Source organism: Corvus moneduloides, chromosome 10 (assembly GCF_009650955.1).
Source record: "Corvus moneduloides isolate bCorMon1 chromosome 10, bCorMon1.pri, whole genome shotgun sequence".
NCBI lineage: Eukaryota > Metazoa > Chordata > Aves > Passeriformes > Corvidae > Corvus > Corvus moneduloides.
In genome coordinates, this window is record NC_045485.1 from 27,604,899 (window position 1) to 27,624,600 (window position 19,702).

A 19,702-nucleotide genomic window follows, 5' to 3' on the forward strand; every position below is an offset into this window, starting at 1 on the left:
TGACAGGATGCACATATACCACCTTTCTCACTACCCACTTATTTTTTTACTAAAGGATGGATTTTCATGGTGTTTCCTCCTAGGAGAGACACTACTGCTGATCCCCCATAAGAGCTTTCCGCCAAAAAATCTATTACCCAAAGCAGCCACATTCAGGTGATGGGATGATGCCCTTCAAAGCACAGGAAGTGTAGTTTCTGGAAAGTGTAGTCCCAGCAGTGGGATATCCATATGAAATCTGGGAAGGGAAGACACGGCCATGCAGCACAGAGGCCAGCCAGGACCCCCCTGCACTGCAGCCTGACCCCTCGGCTGCAGACAACACTCCACTGAAAAATCACCCCAAGAGCAGTTTACTTTACTTGACAGGGTGTGTCTGTGATAATCCTCCATCACTGGCTTGTACACACACTCACATACATGACAGCTCTTTGAAGATGCTGTTTGTGAAGTATTTTCCCAGGGCTAAAAAGGAATTATACAATATCCCAAGCCCCAAATACCAGATAACTATATTTAATTTATCCAGATTTGACATGGAATTTTGGTCTCTAAAAGTTCATCTTGAAAGAAAAAGCTACAAGGAAGTTGTACGGAAAGTCTCAGGCCCTGACCTAGCTCTGCCCTTTCAGAGAGCCACATCAGGACAGACATGGATATAAACTGTGGCTGTACAGTCCCAGAGTCCCATTTTTCAGAGGAAACAGAGTTTTCTGTGTGGAAGTACAACAGCAGATCTGACCCAAGAATGCAAGAAGCAATTCCTGAACAATTGAACAATTCATGAACATTTGGGATTTTTTACATTCAGGAAGATTTGCATTACAGTGTTTGTAGTTCAAATGTAATTATATTTTACATACTCTGATGGAACAGCCCAGGCAGAACTCTCCATGCCAGGGCATTATTGTGGGAGAAATGCGATTTGAACCCGTACTCAGAGCCAGCTGCAGATCGCTACAGGCGCAGGACTTTTGTCACTACATACATTTTGTCCTCTTCTTCTGTGGTTTCTCTAGTAATGACCCTTCCTGTGACTTTCCACCAGTGCAGCTTCACGGGAATCTTAAAAAAGGAAACTAAACCCACCCAAATTTCTAAAAATCTGTCTTTGCATTGGCACCCACCAGCCTCTCATGATGGATTAAGCAGTGGGAAAGCACTGATAGGCAGCGTGGCTGTGACAGGCTCACCCAGCCGTGCATCAGTGCTGGAAACATAAAACTGTGAAGAAAATGAAGAACTCAACATGCAAGGGAGCCCATGGTGCAAACACAATGCAGATGGAGATCTTGTGGTTTGTGTTAACCAGAAATGCTTTGTAAACCAAGTCCACCACCTACCTGTACGTAAATTCTGTACAACGCACCCACAAACACTGAAAGGTTTGACCACAGTCCCACCCACAGAACTCTGCACATTAGTGGTTACTAAAGTATAAAAGATACCCCCATTTTGCATCTAACTGGGGGATGAGAATTCAACACAAAATTGCAGGGACAGATCCATGGGTTCATCCTCCTCACCCTCCCCAGAAGAGACACCATTTGATGAGTTTTTGTCCTCGTCTGTGCTGAGTGTTGACCCATATATTAGGCTTGTGATCAAGAAACTTGTGACCAGATATTAACCTTGTGAGCAGAAATGGTGGAAAGATGAGAAAAAGGGAAAAAAAAAACGAAAGAAAAAAGAGAAAAAGGTATTTGTTATTTGTGCCGTTTTCAAGGAGAGTTTATCTTGCACACAAAAGGAAATCACGAGCTCCCCATTTCCTGAAAAGGTTACAGATGTAGAATGTATGACTCTGAAATCAGAAAATGAGGTACTTTAAACACAATTGTATTTTGAGAAAGACACACAGGAGAAACTGCAAAAATTATGGAGATGATCTTTTAAGTACAAACGTGCAACTAGAAAAATGGTTGGCTGTGGCTGAAAGAAAAGAGAACCAGCTCCAAGAAAGCCTACTTTGATTAAGTAAGAAAAATTACTTAATCAAATCTCACATGAAGCATTTTCTAATTCAGTCTAGCACAGTCCCCTCCCTCAGTGCTCCTCTGGATCTCCTGCCACCCCATAAGGTAAAACATCTGTGTGGGAGCAGCAGTGGTGCCACCTGAACACGGACATGGGCTTGGGGAGTGAGCTCCAGGCAAATCCTTGTAAGGCCTCAGAAGGCTGTTCCACGAGGATGCACAGACATCCACCCATCACCCAAACAAAACTGAGCAGAAAAGATTTGCTGGCAGATTTGACAGGGTAAAAACCCAACTAGAAGTCCTGCAATACTTTTGTAATTAGCTGGCCTTCCAGGGGGATTATCCTAGTAAAATACTTGTCTTGTTCATCTTGCTTTTAGCAATTCCCAGAGCTTGGCCACTGATACACTACGATCTGCCTGATTTCATGTTCAGTAGGGCTGGAAGCACTGACAGCTCTGTTAGCAGGTCTGCAAAGGGCACAGGTTTGACCCGTAGTCACAGATACCACTTCCACATGGCAATGGCTTGGTGCAGTAAGATCCTGCACTTAGAACACAAGTCAGGACCCACCAGCCCCACTTCTGTCAGCAAAGACTGCAGAGCTGCCACCCCACCCCGCACTGCTGTCACCAGACACGTGAGGAACCAAATCACCACCAGTCTTTTTGTCACCAGACGTGCTGGGACACGGCAGCAGAGTTCTCCCCTCTCTGGCTCTGCGCTCTCCTGCTCTGGGACCCAAGTCCATCAGCACGATCCTACAAAAGGATTCCTTTCTTAGGCCCTGAGCTCAGACAAAGTGTTAAAAGCTTCTCTTAATACAACCACCAGCAGTAGGGAATTTTGGATTCTGGGGGAACAAGCAGATTTGAATGGCTAAAGGTAAAATACATTATTGGTTTGTTCTTAAGCCACCTAAAGTGCATGGTAAAGTGTGGGGCCATCTAGTAACCATGCTCACTGCCTGCTTTCTAACCCTTTAGAAACAGCAGCCACATCTTTAGATCCTTAAACATTCGATTTGGCTGGCATTTTGGAAAAATACCCATGTTTGTATAACAGAGCAACCCTTCGGCTTGCCCTGCTGGCCAGAGTCATTCCAACAGGGTGAAACTGTACACAGAGCTCAGGCACCCCACCCACCCCTTAAGCCCTTAATCCTCTGCCCTGGACAACTGCTTACTTCTCACTGCAGAAAATTATCTGTGCTGCAACATTTAATCCATCACAGAATGGCATCTTACACTGGAAACACTGCACTACCCCTGCCTTTGGGGCTTCCTCAGAGTGCACACTCCACTTCCTCACTGCATGCAGCTCTCTGACTGATGTGCTTGGTTCTAGTTTAACAATTCTAAACAAGGTTCAGCCAAGAATGACATTTCAGACCAAAAAGCACAGCCATGCCATTAAGAAAACCTACAAAAACAGAATTTCAGAATACAAAGTATGAACATCTAAAGTACAAAACTACTCACACACACACACAACCTTTGATCCACTCAATCTGCCAGGACCATGCACTGATCAAATTAGGTAACAAACTTGACAGTACGTGAAATGTTTTGTTTTATTTGCATTTGGGTTGTGTTTCAAATAGAAAGACTGTCATAAGACACCCCAAATAAATAAATACAACAGACTAAAATAAACAATAAACCAGAAAAATAATACATCATATCAAAGCACAGTGAGAGGGAGACAGGCAACATCCCCAACAGGCCAGACACTGATGGCTGTTTACAGCCACCAGAACAGCCTTGGACATTTAACATGGAAAGGTGAACTTGCAGGTTGTTCAAAACTTTTTATCCTTTACCTCAATGCATTAACACACACAAAGATGTGGTCTTCATTCACCACTCAAGGCAAACACCATTATCTTTATTCCTTTCTGAGCAATGAAGTTGGTGAGTTACAGTCATTGCAAGCCTGAGCAGCACCGTCATGCTGCCCCTTCAGAGGCTCACTACGTTTATTTTAAATAGATTGGGTTCTGCTCCCCAAAAATATTTTGCAAAGCACAGAAAACAACCCTGAACTGTGTAAGAACTAAATGGCCGCTTCTGAGTTCAACCTCAAGAAATTTCCCCTCTAGAAAGAAGGAACACAGCCTTCCGTTCAGAGGCAGACCGTGTCCAACAACTGTTTCGTACTCTCATCCTGGGGGTGCAATTCCATTACAGAAGTAGTAAGTAGAGCCAAACAGAAATTGTTCCAAAAACATCTCATGAAATGTCAGTGGGAATTGCTCTGAAAGTCACGGGACCAGGCACAGCAACCAGGGTTGACAGGAAGCCTGGGCATGCAGAGAATGTGGGATGTTCCCTGGAGCTCTGGTGTTTGCTGTGTCCCTAAAAAGCCAGATGGCCTTTCCAACACAACTGATGGAAATCCACTGCAGCACCCACCTGCTGACTTTGATCCAAGTTACTCAGTATAAATGAGTTGCATCATGCTCTAAGGAAGCCACAAATGCAGTGGTGGTGTTGCTTTCTTCAGAGCAATGAAGTCAGCACAAGGCAAGAGCTTGTTAAACATTCCCTCACCCCACCAGCCCCAGCAGGGCTCATTTGCAGAGCCCCAGCACACCAATCAAAGACAAGGAGAGGCATCAGGGATGTGCCATGCCCAAGCTGTTTGCCAGAGCCTCATGCTGGGCTGAGCAGGGGCAGCATTGCCAGGGCGGGCGAGGACGCGATGCCGCACTTTGTGTCTCAGAGCACTCTCTGCTTTTGCTTGGGGGAAGGGAGCAGCAGGAGGAGGGATGGGAAAGAATATCCAAACCACTATGACCTGAACAGATTTATCTGCTTTACATCATCACAGACCTGCTGCTAGGTGGCACAAGGGCAACTCAGGATCTGATCTGAGGCTCCAGGAGAGGAAATGGGTGTCAGAGAGCACTGAGGACCCCTTTCAAGCCAGGTGGAATTTTCCAAGTCAGACTCTCCATCCACATCCAGTCTTTCAAATAGGGAATAACAAACAGACAATCAAATCCCAAAGATGCACCATGCCTGCATGTTGCCCCACCAGAGCCCAGCCCTGCAGTGACACATTTGCCGTTTTAGCCCATGGGAAAGGCCACTTCCATCACACACAGACTGGCAAAGTGCTGGCAGCAGACTCAAGTCATGATTTTTCTGATGAATCAGCAAAAAAGCCTATTCACCTCTTTGCTAAATGCTCAATCACTTGAAATAATGGTAATAACTTCTGAATGTTTCGGCTATTTTTTCCAAATTTCCTTTTTCCTGAGCCTCCCTTAACAGAAGTTGTGGGGTGGTGCATGTAAAGTGAGAACTGCCCATGGGAGTGAGAGATTCCATTGAGGCTGGTGAACAATTCTGCTTTGCCAAAAGTTCCTCATACCCTTTATTTTACATGTTTCTCTTTAAAACTCACTTGTCTTGGCAGACTGCACTTCTGTTCCTCTCCTGCAAGGATTCCATCTGGACACAAATGGAACAATCCTTATTTTAATTTAGAGGTTAGATGAGGAAGCTGTTGGAAAAAGTTTGTTGTAGGTCACACTCTGAAAGCTGACCTTGGTCCCAAAAGGGATGTTGAGGCTTCTGCTGCCGCTTCTGGGGAGAGGACACAATCAAAAAGAAAACCAAGTGAGTTGAGGTTTTGGGCTTTTTTAGAGTTAATTACAAACTCTGCCTTGGAGAGCCAACGCTTTTGAAACCGAAGCCTTATCTGATTCACTCCCCTCATCCCTGCTTCAAGCAATGACCATAGGGTGCATGGGAAGAGAGGAAGAGTTTGGCTGACTGGCGCCTTCTGGGGAGCACCTGAGAAGTCTCGTGCACCGTTCTGCCTGATCCGTACGGGAAGCATGAAACTGTCAGTGAAACCAACACCCAAACCCATCACCCCGAAGCCATTAATTGACCACTACAGCTTTGAGCTGCGAGTCTCAGAATCCAGAGAGGGGCAAGAGTACTGACAAGAATGTACAGACAATTCTGCCTCTCAAGATACCCCCTTATTGCACTGAGAGATATTCAATGAAATCTGGGGAAGGAAGGGACTAGAGGCTCAGGGTAACTCACAATGGCCCCAAGTAAAGGATGTGGACATGGCAGCGACCTGCAGGGAGAAGGTATATGCATTTCCCCATGCCTTTGGGCCCTTCTACACAGATAAACCCTCACAGAAGCAAAGTCCATGAGGAATTGTGTATTTTCTGTAGTGTTTGGGTGACACACTGTCAAGCAGAGCTCAAGTCCTGCACTAAATGTTTACTAGTTCTAAGGTACACAACGTACATATTTCACAATTTTTAAATAAACATTTAAACCTCAATTTATCTCCCCAAACCTCTGCTCTCTCTCAGAATATACTCGTTTCCTACATCCACAGAGAAAATATTAGTTCTTCTATTACCATACATTTCCACTAACTCTGTGTTTGATTTCAAAATCTCCCAGAAAACTTACAGGACGAACAGGAAGGGAGAAAGCCAAGCAGGTGTTTAAGGTTAAAAGAAAAGGACAAAAAAGAAGAGAAAGGAAACAGCCAAACACCAAAGACTCATCATGTATCCCCAGAATCCCTCTCCCAGCCTGAGCACGCCCTGAGCAGGCACCACACAAGCCCGTGGCTCCAGTTCAAAACCTCCCATGCACAGAGCCGCAGCTCTCAGGGCAGGATGCGTCACAGGAAAGGTCGCAGCCAGCCCTGGGAACAGTTTAGGAAAAGCAAACTCCAGCCCTGCAGTTCAGACCGCTCACTGCTGTGCCAGCTGCACTCGTGTCTCTCCTGAAAGCTGCTCAGCGCTGCTCTCCAAGGATCTGCCCGGGCCAGCTGCAGGCTGAGAGCCCGGCCACAGCTGGGCAGGGGCACGGCTCGGCTCCCCAGCCCTTCCCCTTTCCGCTCCGAAATCGCCGCACGGGCTGCGCTGCGAGCAGCCCCGGGAGCGGCTCCCGGCTGTTTCCCGTGCCCCGGCAGCTGCGGAGGACTCTCGGCGTGGCACAGCAGAAGAGGGACCACACACGCCATCCCACGCTTCTGTCCAGGTGAGACACCGCCTCCCATCACCTGCTCCTGCCCCTGCCAACGCCCTGAACATCCTCGGGTATTTTTAAGTAACTGCCACTGCAATTTTACTTTTTAAATTGGCAAATGAGGTGAACATCCATACGTTCTGCAAACCACTAACAACTAATAGCACAAACGAGCAGTTTTAACTAACTAACTAACTAACTAACTAACTACAGAAGCAGGTACAGAAACTATGGTTTCAGCCGTGAGGCTGAGCCGTGGATATTTTTCTTAAGCAACTACTTTTAATTTATGACTGAGAAAATGTAACTATACGAAACTCATAGTTTAAAACATCAGAAAACAGAATTTAAAATAAAATATTTGAATGACAAATGCTACTATTAAAATATAATATTAAAGGGGAAAACTTCCTTGAGCCACATTTTACTACTTTTAAAAACCCAGTTTTAGGACAACGAAACTAGTAATCATTAAAACATTTTACTGACCCAGGGCTCTGGTTTTAGCTGGGATAGAGTTAATTTTCTCCCAGTAGCTGGTACAGAAGTGGGTTTGGGTTTGGGATGAGAATGATGTTGGTAACACTCTGATGGTTTAGCTGTTGATGAGCAGGGCTTGCACCAGGTCAAGGACTTCCCAGCTTCTCATGCCCTGCCAGTGCAGAGGGGCACACCAGGACAGCTGACCCACTTGTTTTTCTTGGGGTTTCTCTCTCTCCTTGTTATTTTTCTTCATTACAATCTATTATTATCATTGTTGTTGTTATTCAGTTCTTAAAATATTCTTACCTGATTCTAACATTTCCTCTCACATCCACCACTCCCTAATTCCAACACAATAACTGATGTGAGATAGGAAGGATCTCACTGGGGGAATTTTGAGACTTAACTAAAAAAACTGAGTATTTGAGTTAGATCTGAAAATTATGCTATGTGCAAAAAGCTCAAAGCATTGCCCAGGTTTCCATCTGAGTATCAGGGTTTACACAGATACTTCACAGACTACAATCTTGTAAGGCTAAAAGCATGCTCAGAATAATGCAGACTCTAAAAATCAGAAATAAAAAGAGAATGAAAAACTTAGCTTATCAGGAAGACAAAGCTGCTAAATTTCAGGTTTCAAAATAGCACAGAGCCTGCTGGACAGGAAGAAGAAATGAAACAGTTACTGGTGGTTTTTACAAGACAGAAATACAATTCTGCCCTTGAGGTGTCCTGACACTGTGCCCAAAGGAGCCCACGGCTTTAATGGGAAATACACAACCTTATCTCCTCTGCTCTGCGTACCTGTTGGCTCTCCTCTCCGTGTCCTTCAGAGCTCCAGAAGTTCATTGCAGGTGCCAGGAGAACATCACGGATGATCTACCTGATGTAATAACTGTGGTCGCCGACTGCTGCCTCCTCGCTACAACTTCCTGGGTTTTGCCTTTCTGGATCAGAAGTGGGATGTCCTGTTAATGTGCACAGAGTCATCTGCCCACCTGTCCTTCCCCTTAGCAGCTGCAGCTGCAGACAGAACACACCCCAGTGTCACCAGGCTCACAGGGGCACTGCTACTCACAGGGCCACAGCCACAGTGACAGCCACAGGACACATGTCCATTCTCAGCCACTGTCAGAGGCAACGCAAGGAGCAGCTGAGCAGAGACACAGCTTTCTGTGTCCTCTGTCCTTGCACACCACACCTGAGGGGTCTAGAAAGCAAGAGCTGGAAGACAAGGACAAGACACTGCAGTGGTTACTGCTGCCATGCCCAAGGAAGGGAGCACTGGGCACCACCACGTCCAGTGCCATGGCAGGTACTCCCCTGCTGCTTCCTGCAACAGGAATGCGACTTAATTTCTTCTGTCATCCTAATCTCAGGATTCATCCGATTTTTCTCCACTACATTCTATGACAAACAGGAACAACTACCACCCAACATGCCACTTTCAGAGGCTAAAATAGCCCGTTAGTGTATTTTGCATACTTTTATTCTCTTAAGTATTAAAACCCAGACATTGCCCTATGACAAATGTCATAATAAAAACAGTATCATGAAATTTTAGTCTCTTGGCAAACTTGCAACAAGTCAAATGCAGCAACGTATCTCCACAGTCACTGCAAGCACTGCCTTCCAGAGGAGACCAGCAATTCCAGCCAGGGACCCCGAGTGTCTCCACCTGGCACACACCCCACAGGCTGCCAGCCTGGGCTCCTCTGTGGGGACACAGAGAAGGGTCAGAGCAGCCCTGACCACACGCAGGCCAACAAGTGCCCCAGCATTTGGGGGAGCGGCTTCCCTCAGCCAACCCTGCCTGGCCCCCAACACCCTCGGGGTGCACCCCACAGTGCACAGCAGAGCTCCCAGACCCTGTGCTCCTGAGCCTCACCACCCTTCTACCCCACAGGGACACCCACAGGGACACCCACAGCAGCTTTCCCACTGGATTACACCAGCGTGGCCAGCCCTGCAAGTTCAACCAGTACTAACATTCCCACCACATTAGAGAGAAAATCTTAAAATAAGATTCTTCTTTTAGCACACTCAGCACAACTTGCAATGGCTGTGAGTTGTGCTTCCTCCTTCTCCAGCTTCCTCCTAACATCAGAGGTACCATCTGGCATGATCACCTCCCCTGATTAACTCCATTTTGCTGTTCAAAAAAGATTTCTGGTGATAGTGACCACTGCCACAGTTCCTGACCCTGTAACTGTATTACATATTTATTAAACAGCTGCATTAGTTTCCATAAATAGCTAAAATGTGTACTTGGAACTACACAACCACTTGTAAAGTCAGGGTAAATCAATAAATAAGTAAAACTACTTCTAAATATATTCTTAAGTTCAGTAAAGCAGGGTGAACTTTGAAACTTGACAGACAAGTTACGGAAGTCAAGAATTGCCTTAAATGCTACTGTGGAAGAGTCACAGTGGGCAGCACAAGAGTCTGACCTCAGAAGGGACTGAGCACTTTAATGGTTTCTGCAGCTTCCCTTTCATGTGTTTTGCCAAGACAACATGATATGCAAGCTGGGAATGGTCAGAACTTTTCTACATCTTATCCAATCAATCTTGATCATCTGGTGAATCAAGTTTGCTGGTTTTGCACAACTAGCTGACATTATTAACACAGAATCACTGTACTTTATGCTGGCCCAAGCATTCAAACAAGAAGAGCTGCTCGAGTACGAAAGGCTGTTGTGACCCCCCTCCCAAATGCTGGCACTAACATGTACCCTCTGCCTCCCGCCAGCAGCCTCTACAGGAGCCACCCTGGGCCCCACGGCTGACAGAGGGGACAGGCCAGGAAGGTGACAGTGTTTGCAGTCAGTGCTGAACTATTCACAGCAGTAGGATAAGGCCCTCCAAAAAGAGCTGAGCGTGACAAGGTGACAAAAAGAACAGCAATAACTGACCATGAACACAGAGCTGCGACGCTCAGCAGGGGGACACGGGAGCCTCCAGCCTCACCCGTGCAGTGACAGGGTTTAGCTCGAACATGACTGCTCCATGGCTCTGTCCCCAACCATTTCTGAAGTCTGAGCACTGATCAGGTGGTGTGCTGTGACACCACAGGTTTACATTGTCAGATAGGACTGTATCTTCTGTCTCTCCCACAGGTCTCCCAGCAAGAGCAGAGGCTCTGTGCCTGAGAATGGACAGTGCTCTAGACCCTTAGCAAAGTACCCCAGCAGGCAACTGAGGCAAGGTAAGGACATGCCAATGATATGGAAAGATGTACAGAGTCTGGCCTGGCCGGTGGCCCCCTCTCAATGACAGAGGGTTGATAAATCTGCTGGTGTCAAATGTAAAATTTGTCTAGGGTGTCCTCCATTCTGCACAGGCACAACAGACTTTACAAAGACTTGATGTCCACATCTCTAGTCACACAGTTCTGAAACAATCCTTTGTTGTATGATGCCTCAGCACAAAACATACTTCATGAACTTCCTACACAATTTAATATCTACCCCCAAGTCCAAGCACAGAAAGACCCACCTCTGTGTTCTCGGCTATAGAAAACCCTACAGAGAAGGAACAAGTTCTTAACACACCATGTGCAGAGAGAAGGTCCTGCTGAGACAGCCTGGAGGGAGAAAGTGAACAGGGACACAGCAGAAGAGAAGAGTTTTTAAATACAGTGTATTACTATTTAAATAAAAATGCCATTTGCTATTAGTGCTTTCCAGAAGATCCTTCTAATTTCAGCAGTATCACCCCAAGCTCTACCCACAAAACCTCCCAGCCCTAACATGCCTTTTCATGTGGTAGTTTAATACCTGCTTTCCAAATCATCTTTTCTTTTAAAATCCCAGCCAGACAAAAACAAATGCCTTGATGACTAGAGCTGAAACACAAAGACAGGACGGCTGCTGCTCTGGTGGGAGAATGACGAGGAAGAGGTTAAGTGGAGGCTTTGGGTGTGCACAGGGTTCTCCATGTTCCTCTCATCCATGCAGGTTCCAGGACACACCTAAGCTGATCAGCCTTTACACCATCTGCAAGAGGTATAGAAAACAATACACCAAAGGAGATGGTTTTACCTACTTGAGAGAAAATGTCCATTTCTAGCTATTGCAAGGTTGCATTCAGGCTCCAACCTGCTCCACAGAGACATCAGCTACTGACTCAGAATTGGGGATAAAAGGAAATTATTTATTTTCTATAAGACAAGATGGGTTTTTTCCCAGCTTTAAGGCACATATTTTCCAGTTGCCCAGGGTTTCACTTGCCAAATACAGCAGCATTATATTTATATCTATATTTGTTCTGCCCTCCCCACAGAGGATAATCCACCCCCACAAACATTCTGGCAAAGAAAAGCAGACAGCAGATGTGATTTCTTCTTGGAGATCTTTTAAAATGTAAATCTGACTGACTTGAGAAGGCAGCTCAAGCTCCCACATTACAAACTACCACACAGACACACTCCTGTGTGCTGGGCTGCTGGAAGTATAAAGCAAACTCTGCCAGCTGCACATGCGAGTTCCTTGCAAGGGAACACTGGGACATATTGGCGTACGCTGGGTATCTCCACACTTGACTAACAGAAGAGGAGTTTTTACAGAACTTTTTGACCAGGAATATTCATATCCCTCATGCTTCATGGTAAGTCAATGCCAAAAATAGTGGTCCTTAAACACATCTCATTAACCGTTTGAGTCACCAGATCGCTGTGGGTCAGTCCCAGCTCACAGCACGTGGGCTCATGCTTGCAGGAAAGGGGCAGCCCTGGGCTGGAAGGCAACAGGCTAAAGTCAAACAGAGAAGCAATTGGATCCTCTGTTCACAGCAGCAACATGCCCTTGAACATCACTGTAAAGTGAGACGACACCACTCAGAAAATTCTTTGCATTCCCCACTGGGAATGCTGCGGTGTGGGAACGTGGTCATTTCTGAGAGGCACACCAAGTTCATTTGGAAGTGAGAGAAGAAAACTTAGAATAGTTAGCAGAAAGCCCAGCACCACCCTGTCCTACTGATACACTCTCTTCTCTGCTTCTAGGAATGAAGATACTGTAAGATGTTCAACTCCAGCACCAACTCCTCGGGACACAACTGCAGCCACAGCACGGTGATAACTACAACAGTCATTCCGCTGCTCTACTGCTTCATCTTCCTCGCAGGGCTCTCGCTCAATGCCGTGGCAGCCTGGGTCTTCCTCTACGTTTCCAGCACAAAGAGTTTTATTGTCTACCTCAAAAACATAGCTGTGGCCGATCTCCTCATGAGCCTGACATTTCCTTTCAAAATCCTTGCTGATTCAGAAATTGCTCCTCCAGAGCTCAACCTGTTTGTGTGCAGATACTCCGCGGTTGTGTTCTACATGAACATGTACATTGGGATCACCTTTTTTGGCCTCACAGGGTTTGACAGATACTACAAAATCGTAAAGCCTTTGTTCACCTCTTTTGTTCACACAGTTAACTACAGCAAGGTGGTCTCTATAATCATATGGCTATTATTAATGATTATGTCATTTCCAAATATGATTTTAACTAATGAAATCACTAAAGACAATTACTCCAGAAAATGTATAGGTCTTAAAAGTGAGCTTGGCAGACAGTGGCACAAAGCAACAACTTATATTTGCACAGCAATTTTCTGGGTTGTTTTTTTTCTGCTAATCGTATTTTACACTTCTATATCCAAAAAAATATACAGTTCTTACAAAAAATTCCGGAGGAACTCAGAGGTGGCCAAGAGAAAAACCAGCCGGAACATATTCACCATCATGTTTGTGTTTGTCGTTTGCTTTGTGCCTTACCACCTCTGCAGGACCCCATACACCCTGAGCCAGACCAGCTCCCAGTTCACCTGCCAGTCCCAAAAATTGCTGTACTACGCCAAGGAGTTCACTCTGGTGCTGTCTGCTGCAAATGTCTGCCTCGACCCCATTATTTATTTTTTCCTCTGCCTCCCCTTTAGAGAAAAGCTGTATCAAAAACTGCATCTCAAACTTAAAGCTTCGAGTGAGGTTGAAATTTCCAAATCCAGAAGATCAAATACACTTCGGGAAAGTATAAACATCGTGTAGGTTTGTGTCTCTACAATAATGCACATTTCAGGAAGTTATTCATGAATGCAAATGTCCCAAAGAAACGGAGCACATGACAACCAGCAACAAACAGAAGAAGGGTTTCAGCATAACACCGGGTGCTATTTCTCTGTCTAAACTCATTATTGCATGTGCCAATATATTCACTACATGCTGTTTCAGCTGATGCCATGATTGCATTAGGGTGTGACATGACTCATCTGGATCTCAAAAATAGAGAGAGGAGTACCTGGAATGGCACATTTTGGAGCTCCAGGCCGTGGGTCTCTGAAAGGACCATCCAACAGACCCAAAACCACACCAATCTGCTTCTCTGGCCGTACAGGAACAGAACACATCCACACCAAACTGTAGCAACTCCCTCGCCACTGGTGCAGGAGGAGGCAAGAACATCCTGGAGCCGTGTGGGAACACACAGGTACAGCTGTCTAGAAACTCTGGTACATTTAAACCCAGAAAGAATGGTTTGCTGGTTTTCCCATGATTTTTATACAGCAGTAAAGCATTTCTGTCTGTACCACAGTAACTGCTGAAAGCCACCAACCTCCTCTATACAAATATAATCTCTTTTATAACTTTCTTTTTCAGAACAGCTTTTTTTTTAAAAATTGATTTTATCATTGTACAGGGAAAACCTACCAGGGCCTCAAGTATCCACTAAAGCTTTCAGACAGTGGCTCTGGAAGCTGAATGTCTTCATTTTACTTAACAAAGAAGCTATAGGAACAGAAATAACGTGTCCTTCACTGTTCTGCAACTGCATTTTATTCTAGTCCAAACAGATCTAAGGGTGAAAAATTTTAAAACATTTGGTCCTTGCACCTTCTCCAAGGCTATGGGTAACTGCTCTTGATCCAAGACCACTGGTCAGCAGCAGCAGGATTCTACCACTCCACAGGATTGTACTCCAGCTAAAGGTCTGGACACCTCCACTGGGCTCACACACAGCTTTGCGCAGCAAGTTCAGCTCCATGTATTTCCCACCAACCAGCAGAGCGGTTCCAGCCTGATCCAGTGAGCACCAGTACCCCACGCCTGGGGCAGCCTGGGTGTCCATCGGACTGTGGGAGCTGGGGGTCACCAGCCCAAACCTGCCCACAGCAACTACAGGAGAAGGCTGTATTCTGGTTGTGTTTGTTAAAGAAAACACATAAAAGATTATTTATACGGTTCTTTCAGAGCTCCGTGACTCTGTCAGACTGAGGCTCTGCAGGCTCTGCCCTCCAAGCAAGGGAACTGGCCTGCTGGAGAAGGGAATCTGGTGCTTTGTGGGAGATCTTTTGTCATTTATGGCAAAAACCTTCGGTTCCCTACATGGCAGGGCTTGGTATTTGCCGACATAAATTTACATAGCTGTGGCTGTGAAAGATCACTGGCACAGACAGATGGAAACACTTCCAGAATATATATTTAAATAACTTTTTTATTGCTTTGCAAGCTTTGAAAAAATTATTTATATTGTGTAATTGTTTCACACCTCACCAGATTACTGATATTAGAATGACAAGAATCTACATGCAGGCACCAGGGGTGCAGATGGTGATCAACACCCATGTTCAAAAGGAATGCTACATTTCCAGCTTTTCATTCATGTTGAAAAAATCCTCCTCCAAGAGCTTCCCTAGTCAGGAAATGGTTCCATGCCCCTGATCCTGCTGCAATCCCACCCTGTGAGCGACAAGTGCCAAGTAATACCAGCGTCAAACCACACCTCTGTTCCATCTCCTCGGCCTTGCTCCTTACTTTGCTGGATGAACTGAGGCCAATTTTTTTCCAGCACTGGGTAAATTAATCCTTTCACATCTTTCCCAGCATATCATGCCTCAGATACCCCAAGCCAGCTCCTCACACACTCAGGGAACTCATGTTCCAATATCTGTTCTCTTCCCAAAATACTTCTGCAGGAAGGGCAGACCATTATGCAGTAAAGTTTTGCCGAACCATCACTTTGTCTTTTTAGGCCTAGAAAGTTCCCTGAGCTGTAAACTGACTACAGAAAATGGGAAACCAACTGACAGAGACACACAGACAGGAACAACTGCCAGTGCTGTAGACTGGGTTTAAGAAAACCTTACAGGTATAGGAAGATCAGCTTTACATGAGCAGAACACCATAAAATGAGTCCATGTTTGCTCACAACTGGACACAGGATCATTCCAGATTACGAAGCTTTGCAAACATTTTGACATATATGGTCTGAACTTTCAGTTTATGACTAAACGTAAAACCAGACATTCTTCATCTGTTCCTCCACAAAGCTCTGGTGCAGGGTTTGTAAATTCCTGTGGATTCTCAACTACAACCAAGGGCCACCATTTGGAGTTTCAGTATTGGCTGTCAGTACCTCACCCCCAGCATGGTGTCAGATCTTTTCTCATCTTTTCCAAAACCAACCAATCAACCAGCCAAAAAAATAAGTATTTCCCCAACTTCCCTAATGTGTCATTTTTATTTTTAATAGTGCTTGGAAAATACCCAAATACTTAGAATGTTCATTGCAATCAGCAGAATCCCTAGGTGCCCTCAAATCTGCCAGCTAAGGTGTAACTCTAAAACAAACACCCTGAGATTCCCAGAACCTAGGATTTCATGCAGGAGTGTTAAAATGAATGAGGACCAACTACATTGCAAAATCCCAATTCCAGACAGATTTTAAATGTGAGATATATGCAGGGAAGGAGGGAAACAGTTTCAGACTTATGAAAACAAAAGCAAAGAAGCAGCCGCTGATGTCATACACTTACAGCCCCCCGCCTGCCTCTCCCCCAGCAACAGGAAAGAGACGGCTCCGGGCTGTTCTGTGAGCACTTACTTCTTTCTGCCACCACTCTTTTGGGTAACTTCCACGTGATTTAGCTGTTTGAACGCCGAGTTTAACTGCGTCAATCAGCTCATTTGAAAACCACAGCCTGGGCAGAAGGTCACGCATCACCGGCTTGGGAGAGCAGTCGCTGAGGGACATCAGAGCTTTGCAGACCAATGCTCAGAAGACCCCAGGCCACAAGGACAGGTACGTGATCTCGCCCTCTGTCTGTCACAGCCTATTTAGATCTCCCTAAACGCACAGCCCGAAATCCGACTGCCAAACGCTCCGGAGGTCGGGCTCAGCTTTTGGCAAGCCACCCCTGGCTGTGCCAGTGGCCAGCGTCACCTGGTCACAGCCCTCCAGGGCTGGGTTTGCCGGGTACCCCTCGCCTGCGGAGGATGGGGACAAGGCAGGCTGCACCGCGCCACGGCGCAGGAAACGCCAACGCCGCAGACCACCAGCAGCACCAAGGCCCAGGTCAGCCCCGCTCTCAGGACGAGACACACCTGCAGAGAGCCAACTGCAAGGAACAAACTGCTTTCTCCAACATTTTAAACCACTGGAGGATCTGCATTCATTTTGCTTTAAAAACTGTGCAAATCTGGATACAATTTTACAGATGAAATGACATGTGCAGTAGTTCTCTTATATTGGATGTAAAAATTAGGTACGATATACAGAAATGGAAGTGTTGCAGTCTGACGCCACTCAAGACATAAATGTGTTAGTTCCAGGAAATTCAAAGGAACAGCCTTTCCCACAGCCATTCTCTGTAGCAGACTGACACAGTGCAGCAAACAAACAAAATCCCCTCAGTCTTGGAGCTGCATATTTAGTTAAAATAGGACAAAAATTTTCTACTTTACTTTTCTACTGAAGCCTACAAAGAGAGTGAGCAAAATTATTTATTATCTGCTTCTTTCAAAATGTGCTTTTTCTAAAGGTTTCATAAAAATATACAATTAATTCATTCTCTGTTCAAGTGCGAATGGAGAGCAGCTTGCAAACCTTAGGAGTGATCAGGACCATTTGCCCAGCCATCTGACAGATCTGTTTATTGGCTGGACAAGGCACTCCCTCAGAATTCCCAGCACATTTTTACAGAAAGGGCATGCTACAAATACTACTTTTTTTTAGGCATAGTTTCAATCCTTCAAAACTTACGATGTTTTAGTATGATCATTATTAATCAGATGCTTAAATAGATTCAAACCTTTTTCTCTAGCATTTTTGCTGGAGGAGGGTGCTGAACCAAACACTGTCAGAAAAGCTCCTGTAGTGGAAATGCTGCTCAGAAGGCTCTATGCTTTCAGAAAAAAATCCTAATACATTCCTAATTCTTCCAGCATGAGAACAAAGCCCTCCAGAATATTTGGGAAACAGCACAAAGAGAGAGAAAAATATTTCTTCCTAATGGTATTTTTTTCTTAGAATTAATCAAACAAAATTCTAAGAGAATTACCACTGTTGCTCAGGAAAGGTTGATGCCATTGATGTCCTCTTGGTTCTTTTTGTAGGTCCTTGATACCTCCTGTCAGAAAAGCCAACTCACACAAGGAGTTTACGATGTCAAGCAACATTTCTGAATGTCATCTCTATGAAGAAATGGAACCTTTTACCTATTTTTACTACTTGGTTTTTCTTATGGGAATTATTGGAAGCTGTTTTGCACTGTGGGCATTCACGCAGAAAGATAAGAAACAGAAGTGTATGAGCATCTACTTAATCAATCTCCTCACTGCAGATTTCTTGTTGACTTTGACATTGCCCGTGAAGATTACTGTGGACCTAGGAATTGCGTCCTGGAATCTGAGAATATTCCACTGCCAAGTCACGGCCTGCTTCATCTACCTGAACATGTATTTATCAATCATATTTTTGGGATTTGTGAGCATGGATCGCTGCCTCCAGCTGATGCACAGCTCTAAGATCTACCGCATTCAGGAGCCTGGGTTTGCCAAGACGTTGTCTGCAGTCGTATGGATCATGGTTCTCCTCATAACTGTACCTAACATGGCTATTCCCATAAAACACATTGAAGAAAGACCTGGCATAGGCTGCATTGATTTCAAAACAAAATTTGGGAGAGACTGGCATGTGTTCACTAATTTCATCTGCACAGCAATATTCCTGAATTTCTCAGCTGTGATACTGATTTCCAATTTTCTCATTGTTAGACAGCTCTACCGCCACAAGTACAGTGAGAGTTACAGCAGAGTGAAGAAGGCGCTGACCCACATCCTGCTGGTGACGGCCGGGTACCTGCTCTGCTTCGTGCCCTACCACGCCGTGCGCATCCCCTACACGCTGAGCCAGAGCAACACCATAACCAGCTGCCCCCTCAAACGGGCTCTCTTCAAAGCCAAGGAGTCTACCTTGCTGTTTGCAGTCTCAAACCTCTGCTTTGACCCCATTCTCTATTACCACCTTTCCAAATCGTTCAGACTGAAATTCACGGAGACGTTTGCAGCCCCCAAGGAGACAAAGGCCCTCACGGACGCGGAGGTGCAGCACAGCAGCGAACAGCAGATGTGCAGCCCTGACTGCAAAGCACACGAGCCCACCTGCAGCACCAACAGCTGCTGGGTGACTGCAGACGTGGGCACCACAGCCGACAACGCTCCTGAGGAGTCGTGAGCCCAAGCAGGAGGAGAACACCCCATCAGTGAACACCCATCGCTGTGTGGCACGCTCACACAGCAGCCCTGAGCACGCACAGCCTTCAGGGATGCCTTTCACAAACAGCTCCGTGAACAGCGGTGACCCACCGGGACCAGCAACGCATAAGAATACGTGGCCAGACTCAACTGTACCTTGGAATTGTTCATGGCAGACACCTGAACTCACCTTTACTAAGTTAAATATTGTGCATTTACTATATTAAATGACTTGGTGCTATCAAGTGAAGAAATTATTTAACAGCAGTTCTCCAGCTGCAAAGCTGATTGGACAAGATTAACCATAAATCATTTTAGAAGGCATTATTTACTCCAGAAAGGGATTTTAAACAGCACTGAAAATTATTGTATCTGCTTACAGCACACCTGCAGGCTTCATAAATAAACTTCTTGTTCTTGCCAAGTTCCACTGTCTCTCCTTGCTGCTGCCTCAATGAATATGAGAAAAGCTAACAGCATGTTATTGCAGAAAATTTAAGTGAATTGTAAAATGAAGATAAGAAGTGTAAGTATCCAGCATGTTCTCTTTGTTTGATCTCTTTTCATATAAATTTATAGAACAGCAACTAGGTTTATTAATAATCCAATTTACAATTACCTCCAAGTCAGGCAGTACCACGAGGTGCACAAGCACCGGTCACTCACCAGGGGCAGGGGGAAGGGGTGGCACTGGTCACT

At 45.5% G+C, this 19,702-nt stretch overlaps 3 protein-coding genes across 5 annotated transcripts in view; 2 read left to right on the forward strand and 1 right to left on the reverse strand.

Moving 5' to 3' along the window:
- Positions 1-19,702, reverse strand: part of MED12L (mediator complex subunit 12L) — a 102,070-nt gene that overhangs the window by 54,359 nt on the left and 28,009 nt on the right. The window lies entirely within an intron of this gene.
- On the forward strand, positions 6,754-15,973 carry P2RY14 (purinergic receptor P2Y14). 3 transcript variants are annotated; one of them, XM_032119036.1, is made up of 4 exons: positions 6,754-7,009; positions 10,602-10,690; positions 11,767-12,090; positions 12,488-15,973. In XM_032119036.1, the coding sequence occupies exon 4, from the start codon at positions 12,506-12,508 to the stop codon at positions 13,517-13,519; it is 1,014 nt and encodes a 337-aa protein (XP_031974927.1). In that variant the 5' UTR covers positions 6,754-7,009; positions 10,602-10,690; positions 11,767-12,090; positions 12,488-12,505; the 3' UTR covers positions 13,520-15,973. The 3 variants fall into 3 exon arrangements, with proteins under 3 accessions (XP_031974927.1, XP_031974926.1, XP_031974928.1); XM_032119035.1 differs by lacking the exon at positions 11,767-12,090; XM_032119037.1 differs by lacking the exons at positions 10,602-10,690; positions 11,767-12,090.
- Positions 16,268-19,431, forward strand: GPR171 (G protein-coupled receptor 171). The gene is made up of 2 exons (XM_032119033.1): positions 16,268-16,550; positions 17,864-19,431. Exon 2 carries the CDS (start codon positions 17,913-17,915, stop codon positions 18,981-18,983), a length of 1,071 nt encoding a protein of 356 aa, XP_031974924.1. The 5' UTR covers positions 16,268-16,550; positions 17,864-17,912; the 3' UTR covers positions 18,984-19,431.

Coding starts and splice junctions, on each gene's coding strand:
- P2RY14 (XM_032119036.1), top strand. CDS start 12,506: ATGTTCAACTCCAGCACCAACTCCTCGGGACACAACTGCAGCCACAGC.
- GPR171 (XM_032119033.1), top strand. CDS start 17,913: ATGTCAAGCAACATTTCTGAATGTCATCTCTATGAAGAAATGGAACCT.